This window comes from Lissotriton vulgaris, chromosome 10 (genome assembly GCF_964263255.1).
Source record: "Lissotriton vulgaris chromosome 10, aLisVul1.2, whole genome shotgun sequence".
NCBI lineage: Eukaryota > Metazoa > Chordata > Amphibia > Caudata > Salamandridae > Lissotriton > Lissotriton vulgaris.
The window spans coordinates 174,861,615-174,880,746 of NC_141698.1; the positions used below are offsets into that span (position 1 = coordinate 174,861,615).

General features: G+C 46.7%; 1 protein-coding gene across 2 annotated transcripts in view; it reads right to left on the reverse strand.

Annotated features, from left to right (window-relative positions):
- LLGL1 (LLGL scribble cell polarity complex component 1) overlaps positions 1 to 19,132 on the reverse strand; it is a 542,661-nt gene that overhangs the window by 22,898 nt on the left and 500,631 nt on the right. For both annotated transcript variants that reach the window (XM_086940821.1, XM_086940820.1), the window contains exon 20: positions 1,625 to 1,719. In XM_086940821.1, the coding sequence (XP_086796947.1) occupies positions 1,625 to 1,719 (95 nt within the window). The remainder of the gene's footprint in view (positions 1 to 1,624; positions 1,720 to 19,132) is intronic.

Sequence of the window (19,132 nt, forward strand, 5' to 3'; positions counted from 1 at the left end):
CTAAATAAAAGATGACTGCGATGTACTAAAAGACAATCATAATCCTAACATTGTCCTAGCTACTGTGGAGCCTTTAATGACGCGCTAGTTGGCATTTATCCATGCTCATCACGGACTCCTACCGGTAAAACCCCTAAACAATCCCATTCTGTTTATACCTTGGACTGGACAAAAAACTCCCGAAGGTGAAAATGTTGAAAACGGGTCAATGACCTAGCTGTTTCTAATGTCCTATTACGTTTGAGCAGTGGATCCTGTAACCCGGACTCCTAGTGTCTTTTCAACGGATTCACCCTTTCCTGCAGCAGGAACCGCGCAATGGTAGCCAAGGCCACTCTGGGGTCTATGAGAGAAGACCGCACCTGCTCGCAATGTGCAGTCCCCAAAAAAGTAACATCTCTCAAACGCAAGACTTATAAGATAACTCTTGTAGCTCTGGTGGGGATACAAATTATACAGTGATGCACCAGAGCCCCAAAAATCCTAAAGCAATCTCACTGGCTGGTCTAGTCTAGATTACAGATAAACCCAATTAATATATTGCGTAAAAGCTTGCGAGACAGCTGTTGTCACCATCAGCCTGATAACAGTCAGACCCAAAGCTCAATTAATAGATAATAGATATTCTGGGGAGGGGGTTGAGGGAAGCGAACATCAATTGTTTTTTCCCTCTTATTGCTTAAACTGAAAGCTGAGAAACAACACAGAGCTGACACTTGTAAACATCTTAAAGGTACGCTTTATTGAATTATGAATGCCTATCACTGTACTCTACCACTGATGCCCTATGCCCACTTAGTCATAAGTAGACCATTTCGTGCTTATATATGTGGCTGCAGGGAAGGCTTTTGGGCAGTGCGGCCGCACTGGGCGCTGACCTGTGGAGAGGGGGGCGCTGACCTCCGACGGGGCACTGTGTTCATCAATACCTTATGTTTGGACAGATGAGGGGCACTGTTGCCCGTTGGTAGTGAGCGAATCTGAGGAGGTGCCATAAATGACTGTCGCACCGGAAGACACTAGCGCTAAAGCCGGCCCTGTGTGGATGTAAACAGAGGCAACAAAGAAAACAGCTCACTTTATACAGGTTGTCAAGCTACACAAAAAGGCCCTTTCACCTTGGATAAGACTTTGATGGGTTTGGCCTGAACACATGATGCAGTCCAATTAGAGTAAGACACACAAAGTCTTTTCCGAAACCATATGGACATTTCCGTCAACACTAACCATTAACCTGACCAACCGCTCACCAGTAACCATAAAAGTAAAGAGGAAAGGGATAAGTTAGGTGGATAAAGGCCTGCATACCCCAAAAGGGGGAAATCCACATTTACAATGTGCTTTATTAAAAGCAATAAAACCCTAAGGTGGAGGGTTTTGGGAAGAGGCACTTGTAACCAACCGAGTGAGCATGACACCTAACCTTCCCCAAGCTCCCATCAGATCCGCCTACAGAAGACAACAAGCGTATATAGTGGTTTCATACAACATGATGGGGGTCAACATCTCTGGTTCAGAAATCGCTTTGTTAGGCTCTTCTCCTCTACTTAAAAAAAGAAGGAAAAGGGGTATTTGTAAAAACCCACAGACTCCAACCAGTCTTTGGCCTCAAAGTCTTCCTCACCTGATCCATCAAGCATGGAGTGGTACGCCTCTGAACCTTGCAGGACATGGGTCCCGTTGGCATGATTCATTTTCGGAGATCCATTCATATTGTTGCTGGGAATTAAAGAAAAACCATTAAAAAACTGCAATAAAATACATTGCCCTTGGTGCTGCAAACAGCCGCAAATTATACAAGTTTCATTGTCCAGTAAATGCAGCTTAGAGGTGTTAAAAACATGTGGCGAAACAGCAGTACAACTGGTTTAATTGAAAAAAATAAATAAGAACTTTTGTTACACAGCACTTAATTCAGTAGTTTCCCATTGGATTGTATCAACGATACGATTACACAATTTAAAATGAACTCAATTGACTTCAGGAGGATGAAAAATAGAGTTGGCCTTATTGGTGTTTGAATTTGTGACCCACAGATATCAGCAACAAGTGCTCAAGCCCTTGATGGCTCTATGACCACTAAGTCAATCTCCCTCACATATCGTAAATTGACTAACCATGCTACAGACTCCCTGAAAATGCTGAGAGAGAAATGGGTAGAAGACCTGTCAGAAATAGACTAAGAGGATTGGATGGAAGCCCTTGCATCTCCACCGGAAGTGGCAATCTCTTCGAGACTTAAGCTAGTACAACTGAAACTACTACATAGAACGTACTATTCACGAACAGCCCTAGCCCTAATGGGTTATAGAGAGAACGTAGGGTGTAAGAGAGAATGTGGAAAGTAAGGATCGTTCTTACACATGTTGTGGGACTGTCATATCATCCGTCATTATTGGACGAGGGTACTAGGATTAATATTGGAAGTGCTGGGTCACAAACTCTACCAAGACGGCAAAAGGTGCTTACTTAATAAGTGGGATCCGACAGATCGCAACAGCAAAGAGAAGCTGTGGACGACCCTGGGTGGCGAAACACAACATCGCCAGGCTATGGGGCGCGAGAGAGGTCCCAACACTGTCCTCATGGAAAAAAGATATGGACTGGCTTATGTTTAGAGAAAAAACAGTCTATGTATCCAGGGGGTGTCCAAAGCAATGGTCTAAAGTATGAGCGAAATGGAATGAATATCGCGGAAGGAGTAGTTTCTGTTCTGTAACTCCAGTTCTGTAGTAGGGGTATCTCTGTTATAGTCATAATCTAGTGAATAGTACCGCCCATGTGCGTGGACCCCGGATCAATCAAAAATAATCTCTTAAAGTGTCGAAAAAATGCAGAACTGCACAGACACTTAAGAGAGAATTTAAAGACATATAATGCAGCCTATAAACAGGCTACACTGTCCAGTACTTCAACTAGAAATTCCACCAAAAATCCACAAACAGCAAAGCCTGTCCAGATTTCCCTTGCCTTCAGCAAAAAACCCTCTGGAATGATAGAGAGGAAGACATGGACAGACAAGCCCCATAGGCTGCCATTATGTGGCTCAAAACAGGATACTGTGCCTTTAAGAGAACTTTCCAGAACTTCACAGTATCCCAGAATGCACTGCAGGTCCCTTTTACTTTCAGTTCTTTTTGAAGGCGTAACACGCCAGACCTGTAGCATTCCGTACATTAATATCTCTCCACCGGGGAGGAGGGTGGGCGCTTATGACTATAACAGAGATACCCCTACTACAGAACTGGAGTTACAGGACAGAAACTATTCCTTCTGTAGTAGGGGATCTCTGTGTATACTCATAATCTAGTGAATAGAATGGCAAGCCCATCCCCACACCAAAGCGGCGGTGGAGAAAAGAAATCAACACCACTATTGTGCGAACAAATTCCGCAGCGAAGCCTGTCCAACCTGAGCATCTGCCCTGGCATCAGTGTCCAGACAGTAATGCTCAGCAAAGATATGAACCGACTTCCAAGTGGCGGCCTTGCAAATTTCTGCAATCGGCACATTACGGAGCAAGGCTGTCGTGGCAGCTTTGCCCCTGGTGGAATGAGCCTTAGGCTTACCTCCTAAGATCTTATTAGCTTTCTGGTAACAGTTGTATGCAGGACACAATCCACCTAGAGATGGACTGCTTAGAGGTCGCAAGACCCGTCCTGACCGATCCATAATTGATAAACAATTGGTTTGACCTACGAATACCTTTGGTCTTATCCAGATAAAATTTCAACACCCTCCTAACATCCAGGGAATGTAAGGACCTTTCCGCTGGAGATGAAGGATTCTGAAAAAACGTAGGCAAAGTTATAGTCTGGTTGACATGAAAATCAGAAATAACCTTGGGAAGAAATTTAGGGTGAGTACGCATAACCACCTTAGCAGCATGAAATACAGTATAAGGTTCTTGGCAACACAACGCCTGAATTTCACTCACCCTGCGGGCCGATGTAATGGCCACGAGGAACGCCGCCTTCCAGGACTGGTGCTGCAACAAAGCCTTATGAATGGGTTCAAAAGGCTCCTTCATCAAACTGGACAGCACCACATTCAATTCCCATGAAGGCGAAGGAAGCCTGGTAGGAGGGAACACTTTCTTCAAGCCTTCCCAAAAATCTTTGATCACAGGGATCCGGAAGAAGGAAGTCTGTGAAGGGCTTTTCCTGTAGGCAGTCAATGCAGCGAGATGAACCTTAATGGAATGAACATTAAGGCCAGACCGCGCAAAATGTAGAAGGTAAGGAAGGATGACATCTTCCTTGCACGTCGTTGGGTCAAAGTTCTTGGACACACACCAGATACAAAACCTCTTCCACTTGTAAGCATAAGAGGTCCGAGTGGAAGGTCGCTTAGACTCCTTCAGTATGTCCATGCAATCTTCGGGCAGATTCAAATGGCCATATTGCACTATCTCAGGAGCCATGCCGCCAAACTCAAGGACGAGAGGTTGGGGTGCAACATCTGCCCCCCGAACTTTGTGAGAATGTCCGGCCTGCACAGCAGCCGTATGTGCGGAAGGAGAGACCGGTGTAGAAGGTCCGTGAACCACCACTGCCTGGGCCATTCCGGGGCAATCAGAATCATCCGTGCCCTGGACTGGGACAGCTTGATCAGCACCGCTGGAATCAGGGGAATGGGTGGAAAAGCGTAAACAAAGCTGTTCGACCAGTTGATCCAGAGTGCATTCCCCAGCGTTCCTTGCTGGTAGTACCTGGAGGCGAAGTCTCGGCATTTGCTGTTTTCGGCGGTGGCGAACAGATCCACGTCTGGAGTCCCCCACCTTTCGAAGACTTCTCCTAGTACGTCGTCGTTTATGACCCATTCGTGGTTTTCCTGAATCAGTCTGCTCACCTGGTAGATGGGTAGCCGTTATCGTCAATCCTCTGGCCAGAAGCCAGTGCCAGATCGTCTGCGCCTCCCGAGACAGGGTGCGCGATCTCGACCCCCCCTGCTTGTTGAGGTAATACATCGTGGTTGTATTGTCCGTCTGTACAAGCAGAGAGTTGGTCTGGAAGGACGGATGAAAGGCCTTCAGCGCCAAGTGAACAGCCCTGAGTTCCAGGAAATTGATGTGATACGTGGACTCCATCGGAGACCACGTCCCTTGAATCTGTAGGTCTCCCGAAAGCGCTCCCCAGCCGTGGAGAGAAGCATCCGTCACGACAGTCTGAGTAGGAATGTCCTTGTGGAAGGGAACCCCTCTGAGGAGATTCTCCGCTGAACACCACCACTTCAGAGACTGAAGAGCATGCCGAGACAGTCGTATCCTGTTGTCCCAAGATCCTTTCCTCTGGTCCCATTGGTCCTCCAAGCACTCCTGCAGAGGACTCATGTGTAGTCGTGCATGAGGAGTGAGGAAGATACAAGAGGCCATCGACCCCAGTAGAGAAGACACCGTCCTCACTGTTGTAGATGGAGCGGTCATAAGAGCCTGAGCCTTCCGAAGGATCGATCGCCCTCGCTCCTCCGAAGGAGACACGCTTGCTGACAGCGTATTGATGGTGGCTCCCAAGTACTGAATGCACTGGACCGGGATCAGGACAGACTTGGACATGTTGATGTGCAACCCCAACTTGTTCAAGAGAACGCACGTCTTCTGGAAGTGTGCTTGCGCTTCCGAGAAGGAGGAGGCCTTGATCAACCAATCGTCCAGGTACGGGTAGACAAACACCTTGTTCTTCCTGAGGTGTGCCGCTACCACTGCCATGCACTTTGAGAAAGTCCTGGGCGCAGGCTTCAGCCCGAATGGCAGCACTGTGTACTGATAATGGTTGGTGCAGATTTGAAATCGCAGGAACTTCCTGTGTTTGCGCGCGATGGGCACGTGGAAGTACGCATCCTGTAGGTCTATGGCACAAAGCCAGTCCCCTTGCTGCAACTGAGGAAAAATCTGATGCAACGACAGCATGCAGAACTTTTCTCTGCGAATCCACTTGTTTGCCTGCCGCAAGTCCAGAATGGGCCTGAACTCGTTCTTGTCCTTCTTTCGCACCAGGTAGAACCGGGAGTACAGGCCTCTTCCTCTTTGAGACAGAGGTACGTCTTGTATCGCCCTTTTCCTTAACAGGATATCGGCCTCTGCCTGGAGCTCACGCAGTTGATACTGCGAGATGACCGAAGGGATCGCTGGAGGAGGGCTGATGAACCGAAGACTGTATCCATTGCAAACAATATTCAGCACCCACTTGTCCTGAGTAATTTTTCTCCACTCTGCCAGAAAAAATTGAACGCTTCCCCCCCCACCGGAGCGGGTAACGGATGAAGGGGAAGTAACCGCTCAGGGTCGAGACCTGGCCTGGCCCTTGTTCGCGGTAGAGGACTGCTGTCCTCCTCTACCCTTTTGCCGTTTTTGGAAGGGTCTCCGGAACTGCTGCTGTTGTTGTTGCTGCTGTCCCGAAGACTGTCCCCGTCCTCTTCCTTGTGCACCGAACCGCCTTTGGAACGGTCTGTAGGCTTTCTTTTCTTTGGGCTTCTCCAAGCCCACAGCCGTAAGGGTCTCCGCCTCCGCCTTCATGCGGGCCATCTCATCGTCTGCGTGTTTTCTGAATAGGGTCTCCCCGGAAAAGGGAAGATTGGCCACCCGCTGCTGGGCCTCCGGCTTAGGGTGACGTGAGCCGGAGCCAGGCATGCCGCCGCAGATTGATTCCATGGCAGTAACCATGTGCGGCCAACAGGGAGGCTTTCGCCGCTGCACTGATCACCTGGTTTGATACCAGCATCCCTTCCTTGAGGATCTCCTGGAAGTCCTCCCTCTTGTCTCTCGGTAGCAGTTCCACGAACTGTTGTAGGGAGTCCCACAGCGCCCGGTCATAACGCCCCAGCAGAGCTGTATCGCTGGCAGCCTTCATGGCTGCGGAAGCAGTCCCACACGCTTTCCTTCCCGCCGAGTCGATCCATCGACTCTCTTTATCAGGCGGCACAGTGGATGACTGGGAGGTAGAATGCAATTTCCTGGCCGCCGTCACGATCACTGAATCCGGTACCGAATCCACTCTCAGAAAGGCAGGGTCCGAATACGGGGCCCTGTACTTCTTTAGAAGCCGGGACGGCGCGGCGTTCACCACCGCTGGTGTGAGGAATAGCTCCTCCGCAGGTTCCTTCAATCCAGGCACCAGAGGCAGAAGAGGACGAGACAAGTGCCTCTTGTGCAGCGTTTCGAATATCACGGACGTCGTAGGTGTTGGAGCCGTCACCGTGATACCTAACTTCGCAGCTCCCCTCAGGAGTACTTCCTGGAATGTGGCAATGTCGTCCACTGGAGAAATCCTGGTCTCAGGGGAGTCCGATAAGGTCGGGGAGTAGGAATGGGTCCTGGAAGAGTCCGTGCGGGACCTAGACCCCCCCGCCTCCTATGGCGACGCCTTGATCTGGTGGAAGATCTATGACGACTCCTTGATCTTCCTCTCCGTCCGGAGCGTTAACGGGACCTCCTCGGCCGAGGACGATCAACCGGGTCCACCGGAACGGGAGATTTGGGTTTGGACGGAGCCTTCGGTCCAGGTGTACCCTTGGGAGGCGTCGGAAACTTAGGCAATGAGGTCGACCTCGGCGGAACCGGAGGTGGCTTCTCAGGCAACCCCGACCCAGGTTGCGGTGGAGGCAACGGAGGCGGAGTAGGCGTCCTCGGAGGGGGACCCCTCGGTAACGGAGGAGGGGGAGTCACCTTCCCCGACGGGGTATACACCTCGGAATACACCGAGTGAGGCGAACCCCCTTCTCTTCCAGCCTGGGACGTAGGCGAACCTCCCACGGCGTCAGGTCTCCTTCCACCTCTTTTCAGCGTCGAAAAACGGCGACCAGACGGCGAGCGTCGGCCCCTGGACGTCGAGCGTCCCTTCCTCGGCGTCGAACGCCTTCGCCTCGACGGCGACCTTCTGTGCCTCGACGGCGATCCTCGGCCCCTCGACGGCAACCTCCTGTGCCTCGACGGCGACCTCCTGTGCCCCGACGGCGACCTCCTGTGCCCCGACGGCGACCTCCTGTGCCTCGACGGCGACCTCCTGTGCCTCGACGGCGACCTTGACGGCGAGGACCTCATTGACGACGTCCGCCTCCTTTTCACCGACGGCGAACAGCGGTATCGCCTCGACGGCGAGCGCCGACGCCTGGCTCGGCGACGTCGATCACTCGACGCCGACGAGGACGACGATGAAACAGTCACCGGGGACTTCGAAGGTCTTGTGATATCCCTCGACGCCGAGCGTTGACGTAGTTTCGTCTCAGACGATGGGGAACAGACCGCAGTCATTCCTCTCGACGCCGTAGTGGGCGCAATGGACCCAGGCGGAGAATGGTGACGTTTGCTGGTCTTCCTGCCCCTGGGGAGCCCCCCAGAGGCCTCAGCATGGGCAGAAGAAGCCCCTTGAGACCCACCTTCTTTCCTCGAGGCGCGACTCTCCCTTGAGCTCCGTTCGCCTTAACAATCACCCAGACAACCGAAAAACGCTGAACCCCACGTGACCATCGCGTCATACGGAGGGCCATCGGGCACCGCCCCCGAGCCGCGCACCAATTGGTTTACCGGGACTCTCTGAGTGGAGGCACGCCTACCCAGGAAGTAACTGACAAACTACTTCTGGACGCTGTTACTGCTACGGGTGACTCCACGGGGCATTTCCGAGTAAAGAACCAAGTAGGTTTACAGGCCTGACGAGCAGAAGCCGCAAGTAAGTGCCCTGAATTTTAGAATAGAGACGTAAATAACACGTCTCGGACCAAGACGCGCCTATTTGCTGCATCAGACTAACAGGATACAAACCTCTTGATTTGCCGCGATTCTTTAGGTAACGGATACCTGCAGTCTTGGCCAACTCGATGCCCATGAGGCGCAAATTACCGCCTCAAGTGTAAGCAAAACAGTCCCTAAGTGTGTGATGTTCCTAAATGGTACTAAAACTTAGATACCGTTCACTTTCAGAAATGCCTGGGCGTGTTGTGACGCCGCACTAGTGATAGCGATTGCTCTCCCACACCCCCCCTTCCCCTTGTCACGAGTACCTACAACTAGTGCATTAACTAGTTGCTGGAATCAATCTTAGCACCTTTACGCTCCGGTAAACTCCGCCTGAGCACTTCTGTCGACTACCACAGACAGACCACGGGTACGACCTGAAATGTTAGGTGTTCTACTATCACCTGAGTACTCACCTAGCACAATAACTGTAGTAATATGTACCCTTGTCTTGTTATCCCCAGTACGTTTACCCAACCTTTTATGTGTTTTCTATCCCACAGGTTTTTCTCCTGAACTCAGGAAAAAGCACTTTTTAACACCAGACCACTATTTATGGTCTGCTTTTGAACGAGGGCTGGACACGCCTTAGCGTGTGTGGACCACCCCGTTCAAACACGGTCCTGACGAAAACCAAAGAATATTACCAATGGTTGAAACATGTAGACCTACTTTTAATTGTAAATAACTCACATAGCACACTTCGCTATTTTTAATTCTTTTTCACACGTCTCGAAGCACCTAAACCTTCCTAAATAGGCACTGGTGCTACATATATTTTAATAGGGTTCAAGCACTCCAGAATAAATTCTTGGTATGAGTAGACTTGACCCTTTTTAATACACTTTTCACAATTATCTTTTGCACATATAAAAATCAAAGAAACCCGCTCCACTGTAACCAGGTGTCGCAGCACACCCTATAGGCACTCGGCCTATGGGGTGGGACCCCAATGATGAAGCATGTCACCAACCAGGTTGGTGAGTGAGGGGTCTTCTCTAAGGACTATGACTGTCCAATATAAAAAGGTTGGGGCAATCTTTTGCTAAACCAGAGCCTTAAGCTCCTGACACAGAAGGAATCTCTTCTTTGTATTTTTTGCCTATAGGGGGTACTCCTCCACTGTTTGTTTAAATTCTAGTTTAGGGGACCAGGAGTTCCCACCACACAGACTGTGCAAACTTCCCTTACTCTCTTCTTTGTTATACACATTCTTTCCTCGAGACCCTGAAGTCTGATCTTCTTTTCCCTCAGGGTCCTTCCAGAGAAGCCTTGGCAGATAACACACTCCTCTGGAACATGGGAAGCTGGAAGGCAGAGGCTACACACCTCATGGTGGTCCGACCTGGCCTTTTTCCTGGAGCACTCCGGGCATTTGTCGAATAATGCAGGCATATTCGACAAAAAACAGAGTGAGAAAACCAAGAACAAAAGCCCCACAGTACAATAAAGTACTAAATCTGTGAAAAATAGTGAAAAAACACCAAATAAGTCCCAAAAAGGGAGAGCTCAATGCTCCAGGGTCCTGCTAGCAGGAGCCGGAAAAAAGAACTGAAAGTAAAAGGGACCTGCAGTGCATTCTGGGATACTGTGAAGTTCTGGAAAGTGCTCTTAAAGGCACATAATGGCAGCCTATGGGGCTTGTCTGTCCATGTCTTCCTCTCTATCATTCCAGAGGGTTTTTTGCTGAAGGCAAGGGAAACCTGGACAGGCTTTGCTGTTAGTGGATTTTTGGTGGAATTTCTAGTTGAAGTACTGGACAGTGTAGCCTGTTTATAGGCTGCATTATATGTCTTTAAATTCTCTCTTAAGTGTCTGTGCAGTTCTGCATTTTTTCGACACTTTAAGAGATTATTTTTGATTGCTCCGGGGTCCACGCACATGGGCGGGACTATTCACTAGATTATGACTATAACAGAGATCCCCTACTACAGAAATATATGTGTCCCCAGTTGCTCCCTACACACCCCACCCTTCATGACGATAGGTCAGCCGACTTGTGTAAATTCAACGTATGTGTGATTCTGCATGCTTACTGGGCCATTACAATCTCGTCAGATGCATTTAAGTTTTTCTGTATGTTGTTTTTCCACCATGCTATTGTACTACTGCATGACTGCTCTCAATAAAAAGAGTTATAAAAAAAAAAACAAGTGCTGAAGCCGCCAACCAGTCTTACAGTCAACACAGAGGGTTTCTCGATAGCACTTTGAGCTCACCACTGGTTCAGTATAAGGGTGCAAGGCAAGCAAAGTGTTCTTCAGGCAACACTGCCAGCAACATGAGGATTCTTGGGGTTGAAGCGACTGTTGCAGAAGTAACTGATGGCATGTTGCTACCCCTTGTCAATATTCCACCTATCTCTAAAAGGAAGAGTTAAAGGCCACCCAGTGAGTGATGTCACAGTAGGTCTCTACAGCCAAGCAGAAACAATCTGGAAGCCATGCTGCTGGTGGTGGTGGTTAACAGTGCTACAGGACATGATAAAGATCCCCCCCCCCCCCTTCCTTATGCTGGATGACCCTTTTAACTCGTGCACTATTAGAACTAGACTTCACAATCTCTATTATGTGTTAGGCGTACTCTCTTGTTGCCTTGATCATGCATGAGGTAGTGAGTGCTCAATACCTTGCACTGCTCTCGTGCGACATTCGGGCTCTCAAATGCAGCTATCGGACTCTGTGCCTCAAAATGGAAAACATTTATTGTCTGCATCCCTGCTTTCTGGCTGCTGCACTGCCTCCTTATTTTGTATTCACCATTTCGCCTTCAGGGTCCCACGAGGCTCCCTTATTATTTCAATCAATGGACTTGCCAGACCAAATCACCTACTTGGCTCGGCTTCTACACTCCTGCAGGAGACAGACTCTGCAGCAATGGCACTCGGACACCCAGCAAACAGGAGCAGTTTGTCCCTATATGGCTGCCTCTGGTCGTCTGGATGAGTTTGAACTGGCGTACACTTAACCCAGGCAAAAGGAGGGACTGGGCTAAACCTTTTGGCCAGACTATTCAGACCATCTTCCACAGGCAGTCTCTCGGATTGTTACTTCAGGGGTAAAAAAAAATAGACTTTTGTAATTACATTTATTTATGGAGCGGTTTTGACACCTTAGATCCACTTTGGTGCATTAGCTATATGGGGCGTGGGGGTGTACAGAAGTCTAGTTGGACAGTACTTAGAATCTGATGAGCATCATGTCCTCCGCCTCGTGCAGCAATCTTCTCCATTCAATTGTTTTTACCTTGGCAAATATCAGTAACTGGGATGTAAAAAGCAGGGGCTTAAATGGGTGTAGCCTGTATAATTAAGAGCGTAGATTAGATTGCAAACTAGAATTCCTTTAGATTGCCACCCATCTCACACATTTACACAGAATCGCAAGTGCAACTGGCAAATGTGATCACAGCTCTGTGCGCTCTACAGAGAGGCCAAGCATTGGACGCCCATGTGTTAGGAACACCTTGTTGACCCACTGATAGACACTGTGAGAAACTCGTAATGCCTTCGGCCTCCGCTCAGTTGCGGCCCCTAACATGACCTACATCAAACTCAATTCAAAGCGGACACTACATAAGAGTAATATGTTCCCTGAAAAAAAATACCGTAACACCTCCTGGAAGTAGTTAACACTCTTGGGGAAAAGAAGATTAGGTAAGGCATGCGAAATATAAACAGCGATGACTTGTATTACCCTAACTTTGTTACACTCGTTCAGTAATCGATCAGTGTTTTTGCCTGTGTAGTTAAGGACATGAATTAAGTCCCCGAAACAGACCCATATCAATGTCCGTTTTTAGCTACTTTAAGGTCTCATACCAGGAGCGACCAGGTCCACTTAAAGCCCTTCGTTGGCACGTTGTTACCCCTCTTCATATAAATGCCGAACCGCCATTACTACAAACCTTTCCAAAATATTTTTGTTATTGTTTAGGACGAGGCGCATGATGTGGGGGAGGGCATGCGAGGAAGTTAGTCAGATGAACCACGCAAAAAAAGGTTTCTTACATCACCCGGGAAACATCGAGGTAAGACATTTCCAAAACAACCGCGTGACAGAAACGAGAAATGTAAAAAAAAAAAAAATGCCAAAAAGCAATAATCATAATGTCCCTTTTAGTGCACCGAGTCTAGTTTACTCCTGCAGCTGTTTCTCTGCCCTCCACGTCACCCCTGCAAGATCATTTTCAAATTGGCCCAAAGAGGACACGAGCCAAGAAGCTGTCCCCGGCCAGCTCTCTGGAGGGGTCCGCGCCCTGCTCCGGACATGAGGCAGAGATTAACAGCGAGCGCCGGGCGGAGCCGACGCGTGGGCCTGAGCGATGCGGCACCGGAAGTCAGGGCGCAGGGGGCCTCCCATTAACCCCACACCAGGAATGACACACCCGGTATGAAGGGCACACCCCAGTCATGTTACACCTCCTTCCCCCGCCTCTAGGCGCATCCCTGGCCCCACTGCTCCTCGGTCCTCCCAGGCCCCGCTGGCTGACCCCTTCCTCCGGAACCAAGCCCGGTTTAGCGTCTTCATCTTGAATAGCCGCCGCCTCCGGGAAGAGGTTAGGGTAGAAAACATACTACTTGGCCGATTACGACCACCTGTCCAATCACAGCCGATCACCAGGGGCATGATATCATTACATACATGCCAATAGACCCGATTACGGCGGGAGACGACCGATTTTTCAAGCCAAAATGGCTTTATTCTAGCGGTCTCCCACCTGAAATTGCATCTTTTAAAATAGAAGTCAATGGGGGATTTTCATTCTCCCGATTTTATTTTTTTTTAAATCGCCCACGTCCCTGTCCTAAAAGGTTGGCATGTATGCATTAAACAGAAAACACGCAGATATGCAGTAAAATTCTGGGTTTCTACCGGGGTTTCGCAACAGAAGAGTAATCCGAAAACGACGTAATATCTAAAAAAAAAAGAAAAACAACATCTTATTACTAAAAGTGTTCGGGGTGTGGGCACAAAAGCTGCATTTCCAAGCCTGCTTTTAATTTTGTTAAACAAAAAGATCAGCCATCACCAAACAAAGCACTAAAACTGGCGAAACTCCCGATTTAAGACTTTCCGGTGATCTTTCTGTACATTTTTTTATTGCGTGAACCACTTCACTCACACCTGCAGGTGCCATGGGCCTAAAACGAATACGCCACAAAAGACCACTCAGAACCACTTACTCTGGTCGGAAGCTGAGCAGGTTGAGTGCCAGCTGCAGAGGAGAAAGCTACCAGCAGGTCACATCAGTATGTTTGATTAAATCTACGAACAGACTCAGGCCTTCATTCTACCGTGGTCACTTGAATAAGTGTTAGGGAGGGAGCAAGGATAGCGTCAAGAGATACCTCAGGTCAAAATGTTTCCACAAACACACGTACACCCTAACAGTGTGTTATCACAAATCAGGATTTTGCACAACTTTTATAATTTTATTTTCTCAGAAAAATTTCTGACCCGATTCTTACATATTTCAAAATCGTTTATCTCCACAAACTGATTTCTTGTTGAGTTTTTTCCCAGCTTTCCCCCTCCGACATCACTTTTGTTTTTTTACCATGGTTCATTAACAGGTCTTGCCATCAATCTAAATTCCATTTAGCATCGGTGTAAGAAGTATAGACTTGTATAATAATCGTTCACTCTATATGGGAGAGTTTATATTTGGAAATTAGTGAAGCTGCCATTATGCACAAACAGAAAGATAAGAGGGTAGACTTTTTACATATAATTTAAGGATAGAACTCTCTCTTACACTTTGGTCTAGTCAAGTGTTCTCTAAATTAACTCCCCGAATGCCAGATTCATACCAGCATTTCAGTGTAACCATCTAGGATGTAAATGCATTCCAGCTATATTGATTGGGAAATTCGCTTATTTCAATGCCCTGAAAATCTAGTATTGATTCAGCATTCGTGTACTTATTATGTACATCTTAGGTCTAAGCTTTTTACTTTTTAACGAACCAGCAACATCTCTTGCACCAAAGAAAGTGTGGGGGGCAGAAACTTCTAGTTGCAAAATCCAGGGTATGGTGTGCAGTCACATCTCCACCGTTGCTAGGAAAAAAAACTGAACTGCTAAATTAATACACCAAAAGCAAACAAAATTGTATTGTAATTGTATTTATATAGCGCTAACTACCTCTTACGAGGCGTCAAAGCGCTTTTTCAGCGAGTAGCACGCTACTCGAACACTTGATAAATGGTGATTTAGTATAGTGAAATATGAAATTAATTTCAGTGGTGGATATGTTAGTCAGCTGTTTGGATTGAGAAGGATAGTGGAGGGATAGAAGAGGAAAAAGGTTTGCATTTATATAGCGCTTGCTACCCAGATGAGATGTTGAAGCGCTTTTGGACAAGTATCACGCTACTCCGGAACCAAAATATGAACTTCGGCACACCAGGTACACGTCAACTATGCCACGAGTACTGCAGCTTTGCACACTGAAGTCTGGGGTGGTGGGTATATTCTTTTGTGGGTGTTTTAACTATTTTTCAAGAATAACATGGGAGAAAATAGGCACACAACTTTCATTACACATATTTCATGAAAATTATATCAAAGTGAGAGTTCCAAATCCGTCAAAAATCAGCTTTAACTACTGTGCATTTTAGCGGTCCATCTGTATAATGAATAAAACCTGTAAGGTTCTCAAACACAAAAATAAAAAAAAAATCACAGGTGCTAAACTCACCGGTCTTTTCCTTAATTTCGCAGACCACTCTGAAAAGAGCAGGTTTTTATCCGGTGGCAGTTCAGAGCCTGATTAATTGAATATATATAAAACCAAAAACCTGAGGCCTTGTCAGGAGAATATATATATGCCATTGACGCGATCCCACCCTTACGCAGAGGTGGCAATAGGGAGGCAAAACTGCGGGCCCTAGAAACAAAATATATCCTTGACCTGGATACTAGAGCTCCGATGGGTCTTAATACTAGTGTTGATTTTCATACACATCTATAAATCACATCTTTGGCCCTTAGACACCCCCCATGAGATTGTCCTAGTCACCAGTGGCTATTATACATTCTTTCTGCTTCCTGCTATTATACCGTGTGTATTCCATGATAGGATTGAGATCATATAGGCTCCTAGTGAATGGCATTGGCTCAATGTAGCAGCTTTAATTAACTGAAATTCCAACTGGCATTCTGTTACATTTGACCCGTGCTTGTTATGAATTTACAAAAAACTTTTTAACCATGAAATCATACCCCAGGTTGACCATCTTGGGGGTTTTTATGTCAACACCTTGTAAGTTTGTGTTTGCACTTTTTACACTCACACCTTCGTCTCTCGTCACAATGTATGTTACACACGAATTGGTGGCAACATGGGAATTTAAACCCCTTGATTTTGATGAAAACTTGAATAATTCATAGTCCGGTATTGAGTATAAAATAGACATGAGCATGTGATTTCACCCACTTGGGTTTTATTCGAATGATGTTTACATAGTTGTTATGACATTTATTACAAAGCGGAGATTTGATGAAACTCTATTTTAGAGTCTGTAACATTATACAATATTATGTGTTTTTGTTTACAATGACTTATCAATGTTTCCGCGAAAATTATAAGGGTTTTATACAATGATTTTAACAAATATGAAATCCAATATTCCCTTCATAAATAATGTCGGTGTTTTTTAACTATTGTAAATACTGCTCGTGTTTTAAACCTGAATCAATTTACTATGTCTATTACTCTGTACTTTTGAAGTCACCAATCATGTTGCACTGTTGTTTGCACTTTAAATAGCCTGTGTCCCTCCCCTGACGTCATGTGATCAAGGCCTCTGAGAAGGCCGAAACGTTATACTGGTGGCGATTTTTGAAACTTAAATAAATATTTATTCACCTTAGCCTGGGTCGACTTTCGTTTCTGGACCGGTGGTAGGTAGGTATGTAGGTGTATGTGTATATATATATATATATATATATATATATATATATATATTCAGGCTCACAGGGCACAGCTGCAGCTACGCAAATGCACTCTCCTCGATAGGAAAAAGATCACTTCCAATCCTTTTTGCGCATTCCAATATTCTTTATTTCATCAGATGCAGCATTGTGAAAATAAACACGGAAACAACCCCAACGTGTTTTGGCGATACCTTCGCCTTGGTCACGGGTAATTGCATTGCAAGTGTTCAAAACATTAAATAAAGTTTCACGTGATCAGTGCTCAAAATAAACAAAGGACTCAAGACCCCATTGACGCGGCCATCTTTGAGTGGAGTATTATCGCCTTACATCTATCAAGCCCACTGCAGTATTTGCATAAAGACATATCCGTCATATAGTTAAAGGCATGGAAGTAACATGCAAATTGGTAATATTAATAAAAATAATTTCGTCTCACATTATTTTCGACTAGTACAGTTAATGTCAGTTTGAACGGTAGCGTGGGGCAGCAGTCCATTAACATTATATAGACATGATTGCAACAATGCATAATCAACAAATCCATCGATAAACTTGGAATGCTCAAGTGAGCAACATTATATTCTCATTATACAATTAGATTGTCGTGACAAAAGTTTATCAGTTGTGAATTCCCAAGTGAGATATGCAATCATGTCTATATAATGTTAATGGACTGCTGCCCCACGCTACCGTTCAAACTGACATTAACTGTACTAGTCGAAAATAATGTGAGACGAAATTATTTTTATTAATATTACCAATTTGCATGTTACTTCCATGCCTTTAACTATATGACGGATATGTCTTTATGCAAATACTGCAGTGGGCTTGATAGATGTAAGGCGATAATACTCCACTCAAAGATGGCCGCGTCAATGGGGTCTTGAGTCCTTCGTTTATTTTGAGCACTGATCACGTGAAACTTTATTTAATGTTTTGAACACTTGCAATGCAATTACCCGTGACCAAGGCGAAGGTATCGCCGAAACGCGTTGCGGTTGTTTCCGTGTTTATTTTCACGATGCTGCATCTGATGAAATAAAGAATATTGGAATGCGCAAAAAGGATTGGAAGTGATCTTTTTCCTATCGAGGAGAGTGCATTTGCGTAGCTGCGGCTACGCGCTGTAAGCCTGAATCTATACATAGGGTTACCTTTGCCCCTGGATTGCACCGTTGTCCTGGTGTCCCGGCACTTTTGCGAAGGATGTGGAACTGATGTAAACAAGTGTTGCCGGTTGACCGCGTTGGATTTTGCCACAGTTACGTGAGCGGGAAAAGACCCTTGTGAAGCTCTTCGCCGGATCAGTGTCGGAAACGTCACTCTCTCCACCGTTAGCCGAGGACTCGTGAAGGGATGCCTGCATTCTTGAAGTGGACTATGCAACGTGGAGGGTGAGTTCTGTCCTAATTGTTTTCCGACACTGTTGTGTGAGGGCGTTGTGTAAACCACGATCATCATTTACATGCGTTTGTGAAGAATACTTGTAAAGTGGGTCCTGCTCAGCAATACTGATCGGAACTATCCGTTTTGGCAATACAATTTAAAACGCGACTCTTCCGCGCCCGTTTCAGTAGAGCTGCAGGCTGAAATTAGGGTTAGTGTACAAGGGAACCCAAAGTAATGGCCAAGGACCATGGGTTAAGCTACTAATTTTATATTACAAAGGTCCTAGGTTTTTAATGATATTTAGAAGATTAATTTACACAGGCTAAAAATAAAGACTGTGTTTTTGCTTCAGTGTCCAGCCGGACCTAGAAGTATTTATTTTCAAAGTAGTGAAGATAATCAGCATAAAGCGAAAACATTTCGCACATTAATAACTGGGCACAAGCCTGTACCAAGTCAAGGGGAGACAATACAAAAGGAAAAGGACACAGAATTCACAGGCAAAGAAGGAGAACAGGGTGGCTTATAATACAATGCAAGAGGTTCTTGAATAAGCACAAACCCACAGTAACTGCCGGGAAAGTTAAAGATCATATAACGAGCAGTACTGCAAAACAGTCGACGAACGTTTCGATCCCTATCTCCAATAATATAGTGGGATCATCTTCAGGACTAGAATTGATTTTGCCTGAGTTGTCAAGTGAGCCACGAGCCGGGCTGGATGGGCCAGTCGTGGATGGACAAGCTTCCGATCAGTTCCGATTACTGGTAATGCCGGATTGACGATTCAGTGGAATCAAAAGATTAAAGCCGGCCAACAACGGTCGAATTATTCATGACCGATTGAGCCTAGCGTTTTGCGTGGGCTCGATACAGGACTTCAGTTTATAAGGGGGTGTAGTCGTAACCGGGGGTCGGGTCCACGCAAGGCACTCAATAGAAATGGCCTCTTCCGTGCGAGCCTTAAATTGCTCGTAGAGGGGCCGCAATGGGGTCCCGTCACAGCAGCGCGATGGTGTGACGGGACCCCATTGCGGCCCCTCTACGAACTGATCGGAAGCTTGTCCAT